This window comes from Pyxicephalus adspersus, chromosome 6 (genome assembly GCF_032062135.1).
Source record: "Pyxicephalus adspersus chromosome 6, UCB_Pads_2.0, whole genome shotgun sequence".
Taxonomy (NCBI): Eukaryota; Metazoa; Chordata; class Amphibia; order Anura; family Pyxicephalidae; genus Pyxicephalus; species Pyxicephalus adspersus.
In genome coordinates, this window is record NC_092863.1 from 55,540,865 (window position 1) to 55,546,175 (window position 5,311).

At 37.8% G+C, this 5,311-nt stretch overlaps 2 protein-coding genes across 2 annotated transcripts in view; one reads left to right on the forward strand and one right to left on the reverse strand.

Moving 5' to 3' along the window:
- RAD9B (RAD9 checkpoint clamp component B) overlaps nt 1-4,554 on the reverse strand; it is a 21,046-nt gene extending 16,492 nt beyond the window's left edge. The window contains exons 1-3 of the mRNA XM_072415883.1: nt 4,373-4,554; nt 1,461-1,531; nt 408-557 (exon numbers count right to left, since the gene is read on the reverse strand). Coding sequence (XP_072271984.1) covers nt 408-557; nt 1,461-1,531; nt 4,373-4,406 — 255 coding nt within the window. The 5' untranslated portion in view covers nt 4,407-4,554. The remainder of the gene's footprint in view (nt 1-407; nt 558-1,460; nt 1,532-4,372) is intronic.
- Nucleotides 4,555-4,736: 182 nt separating this feature from the next.
- VPS29 (VPS29 retromer complex component) overlaps nt 4,737-5,311 on the forward strand; it is a gene marked incomplete in the record, with an annotated part of 7,380 nt that continues 6,805 nt past the window's right edge. Inside the window, 1 exon segment of the mRNA XM_072415882.1 lies at nt 4,737-4,831. Within this exon segment, the coding sequence (XP_072271983.1) occupies nt 4,829-4,831 (3 nt within the window).

A 5,311-nucleotide genomic window follows, 5' to 3' on the forward strand; every position in this document is an offset into this window, starting at 1 on the left:
AAAGGTAAGGGGGGCTTCTAAAGTTACCCCGAGTGTGACTCGGGATTACCGCTTTTTGCATGTAAAAGCCACCCCGAGTCACACTCGGGATTACCGCTAGGGGGGTTAAGCTGGGTGATCCAGCAAACCTGGAATGGATTTTTTCAAAGTCATTTGCTTTTTGCTAGCAATTGTATTGAATCTTGGACCAGATCCATACAAGGTTTGCTGGATCACCCAGCTTCACTGATTAAATGTATTCTCTCCAGCCTTGGAGAGCTTTAATAAATCAGGCCCAAACTTTGAACTATTTCAGGTCGGCACTGCTCTATAAATGGTAAATTGTTTTAACTTTAATAAAAAGGAGAACATTTGATAAAAAAATGTCAAAGGTCAGCACTAGTAGAACAAATGTGGGCTCTAGTTACCTTTAATGAAAATTTACAATTCAGCTGTAAATAAACATCACCTTGGCCTTCTTCATGAACAAATGGCCTTTGATAGTTATGGAAAAAGAAAGATGAAAAGAAGACACAGGCATATGCTGATCTGGAAGAATTGAGCACTCTTAAGGCAAGCTACATATACAGAAAGAAAATAATGTTAAACAATGTAAGAAGAGATATTTGATTGATTGATGTTAAGAAAGTATACTTAGATATGGCTCTCTAATAAATCTTAGCTAGAAGTTATAAATACCTGTAATATCTTGTTCTTTATTAAAGCTAATATATTACTCTACAATATGTCATTTATACTAAACCTGGTGTGCTGTATAATCCAGCAGAGTTGTGACAAAACCATCAGAGCGCTGTTGGTAAGGCAGACACAATCTGACCACCCCCAGGCACCCTCAGCTACTGGAGTTCTGTGGCTGTCATATAAAAACAAACATTCACAAACATTTTACTGCCTTTTTATAGTAAGGAAAGGAGCACAGTAGAACACAAAGACTTTTGTCAGACCTGGACTGTCATATGAAAGAAATAGTAATCAGAAAAGGGGAATTGTCTAAACCCTGTGAAAAAAAACAAAATGTGTGTTTGAAACTACAAAAAATAAAAAAATCCAAAGAAGTTTCCACAGAAGTATAGTTGTTTTATAGTATGTTTTCCAGTAAAATACTAGTAACATTATATATGGCATATATAATAAAGTATAATAAAAGGTAATGCTTTCAGTGATATCTGATTACTATATATTGGCACTGGCATTTACACCTTGTGACAGACCTGACAGCCGAACATTGAAGCATAATAATGTTAACCAAAATCCTACATGCATTGTAAATAGACACTAGGAGTTCTATTTATAAAACAGGAAATTAGACATTCCCTCAAACATTCCCTTGTGAGAATCTTCCAGGTCCATGTGTTTCAGTACAGTAATTGATTCCCACCAGGGAATGCTTGAGGAAATATCAGATTCCCTGTTTTATAAATATAGCCAGGGGAAAAAAGAAAAGCTGCAGTAAAACTTACACCTTTCTCCAGTGGGTCAAACCACAGCTCATCACCAATTCGTGAAAGTGCATAAAGTGCTTTTCCAAAAACTAGAATAGAGAAACAAGATGACATATTAATATTTTGCAAAATGTATCACACAATGGGAGTAACACGTAAATAAATTGTTGTGTTCAGGCATATTACAGAAGGACAAGAACAAATCTATTTTTTTTTTTTTTTTTGCTTGCACTGCTAGAGCATCAGGAACATTTATCAGGCAAATTAATGACATGATTGGACAGAGATCTATTGCAAATCAGGCAGCCTGTCACTTGCTGCATAATATGTTGGCACTATATAAATCCTGTTTATTATTATTAGTTGGAATAAACAAATAAACTGTATAAAATAGATTTATAAATTTATCACACACCTTTGAGGGAACTTGTAAGGATAGAACTATGAGAAATACTTTTATTTTCAAATTCCAAGCATGAATTAGGGATAAGAATCAGGGTTCACAGCTTGCCCCTTACACAAAAGCCACCTCCAACTCCCCCATCATAAAAGAAGCACTTCCAGCCCCCCTCCAAAAAAAAATCATTAATTCCTCCCTAGCTTTTTCGCTTCTTTGTCCTGTGTTCACATACTTACATGCCTGTTGAATCTGCCAGGCTTCTCCCCTAAACCTCTGCTGCTGCGCGCACTGTTGTGTGCTACTATTTTAGTTTTAGGAGTAGGCTATCACTTCCTAATTTGAACAGCGCCCCAATCCGCCCAGTAATCTCCACTGACATGCACATGATAGGTAAATTGTTGACAAAATTTCTTGAAGCTTCCTGGGATGCATGACACCGATACACCAGGAAACTTTAGGGGAGAAGTCATCGTAACATAGGCGATGAATGCAAAGTGTTAGGGTCGTAACGCATCAAAAAAGTATTCACAAAACAAAAATGTCAAATACAAATAAATATATATAGGAAGGTTTAATATGATGTATTTTTAGCATTAAATGTGGTATAATATTACAAAATAAAAGGCTATATAAGGGCCTGTTAGGTTAAAACACACAGTGAATAATGATGAACTAGCTGGGCCACCTAGTGGTCACAAATATTTGTGTCAAGGAAGCCTATAGAAAGTTTGTTATAATACTGTTAAACATTACTAGTAGTAGTATTATTTTTGTTATTAACAGTATTTATATAGCACCAACATATTACACAGTGCTGTACATTAAATAGGGGTTATACAGATACAAACAATGACACAAGAGGAAGAGAGGACCCTGCACAACATTGGTGGTATCAGGGGAATCAGACAATTTGAATTTTCATTTAGATTTTTTTTTAATAATAAACCATGCAATTCATCAATCCAAACAATTTTGATTTGTGGATTTATGATTATTTGCACGTTGCACTGAATAAATCTATTTATTTAAAATAAAAAAAATATATAATTGGCCAACCTGTCTGACTTTTGAATCAGTTTAATCATCCCCACCTTCTGGATACTGTGAGCCCTGGATATATTTTATACCGGGGCTCCCTGAAGAGCTGAAAGTTATTTTAAGGGGTCCTCATGTTTTAAAGTTTGAGAAACACTGCTGTAGATATTATATTCTGGCTGTAATGGCTGCTGAATTTCATCCAGTTTTAATTTTAAAAAATGAGAGTGGTAAGTAAAGTAGACCTTGAGTTTTAATCTTCACTTCTAACTGAACCCCCTCTCAACATCATCAGCATAAAATATTTTAGAAGTTTTTTGTCCAGAATAATTTTCTTTTTCTCACTCATTTTGGGCTTATTTCATTTGATTCTAAGACCAAACAAGAAATGATAGTTATCAAAGTCAAACTATTTGATGCCATTAAATATAACATAAAAAAATACACAGTTAAGGTAATACTTACCTAAAAGATCATCTGAGAAATAACCAAATAAAACAATTGGATGAGAATCGGTATTGGCGGAGTGGGGTGACTGGTATAATGGTGGAAACAATACTAAAGTGTACGGCTTGGCAACAGTTACCTCATAAAATTTAGTACCACACTGAAATCATGTTGTGCCACCCTAGTTTTTCTGTCTCTAGTACAATTTGTTAATTTAGTGCAATATAAAGGTGAAAAGTGTCATTCAGAATATAAGAAATTATTTGAATATTATTTTTGTTTTATTATTATTAAAACATAAAAATGCAAATAATCTCCAAAATTTTCTGTGGACCACCTGATACTTTCCTGCTGGTGAGAGAGATCTGCCTCACCCCCTCCTCCAGCCAGAGAAGGGTGATATATGTGCAGGTAGCTGTCCTCCATGCTGTGTCCTCCATCACTGGTAGGTCCTTGGCAATGACGGGATCACCAGTGTGACATGGGCCTAATGCATTCCTATTTTACTGCAGTCTGTTTCTTCAGTGTGAAGACTTATTATTATTAATAATAATAATAAACAGGATTTATTTAGCACCAAAATATTATGCAACGCTGTACAATAAATAGACCTAACATCACTTCCTTACTCAGCAGGTTATGGGTAACACATAGATGGGATTATATCCTGTCCCTGTTCTGACCAAAACTAAAAAATAAAATGTTTTTATATGAAAATCAATTTACTACCATTAATCGAATGCTGCTGTTCACACTGCTTTCATCCATTGGGTTGTCATTTTATAGTTCTGGGAGTCCCCCACTGCCCTCTGTGGTTTCACCCGTATGCCAATATTGCACTGTAGAACACGGAGAACAGTGGAACAAACCACACCCAGCAACAGGGGTCAGCATCAGACATACCCTGCAGTGTGTTAAAAGGATCTTTGAGAAAATTTCTCTTATAACCCCAGGGGAGTTTTTAGGCCTGGCAAATATAAATTGCTTGCTTTGCCTAGATTAATGTAAATACAGACATATTTCTGACCAAAGTACATTGTATTAATACCTTTCAGGTGCCCGCCGGGTATTACACACTTCATGGTTTTATACCAGGGACCACAAAACCTAAAGAAAATGTCACTATTCCCTGTAAGCAGCACCCAATTATTATCACAACTAACTAATTATCCTCATTAAAGCGCGGGAACGCGCCCAGTCAGCGCTGAATACAACTGCGCATGCGCAGAACAAAGCACGAGCCCTGGCCAGTCATGTGACAGACATAGACGTCATGCATCCTTCTCGCCTCCTTCCTTTTTTTCTCATGTGACATGAAGTTTGGCATTTCCGGTGTTTCGTACATAGTTCACTGACAGGATTGTCCGCTGATTGGCTGTGCTTGCTGATTTCCTATTCGTTGCTGCAATAGCCATCTTGTGGTTGGCAGAGGCCTGTGTTTCCCATTGGTCACCGCGATTATACTTGCAGCATCCCGGGTGTTTGCACGGCTCCGTGGTGCAGGATGGTAAGATCTGGTAGAGTAATGGTTGTAAGGTGACATGGCCTGATCTCATTATTACAGCGGGCATTGCAGGGTACGTACATGCTATAGGTGGAGAGGACCGCTCTATAGCCCGGAGTGACTGTGGCCTGGGCTGTATGATGGCAGAGCTGGGTGGTGCTGTCATATGATCCCAGTCACACCGAGCACTCATTGTATCTCCCAGCACCTGATCACTTCTAAATCTGCTCATTTCTAATATTCTAATGCGAATTTACTATTACCAGCACTGGGACACAATGATTCTGGGTGCTCAGTGTTAGATCTGGGGTGCTTATTAAGGAATACATATCAGCGGGCATTGTCTTCTGGTAATAAGAACCTGTCATTATTATGGGAGGTGAAATGTCAGCACCGGGGATTTTCACCTGGTCCCCTCACTGGGTGCTTTGTAACCAACATGCAATGTTCACAACTGATCCCCAACCAGTATCCAGAAATGTG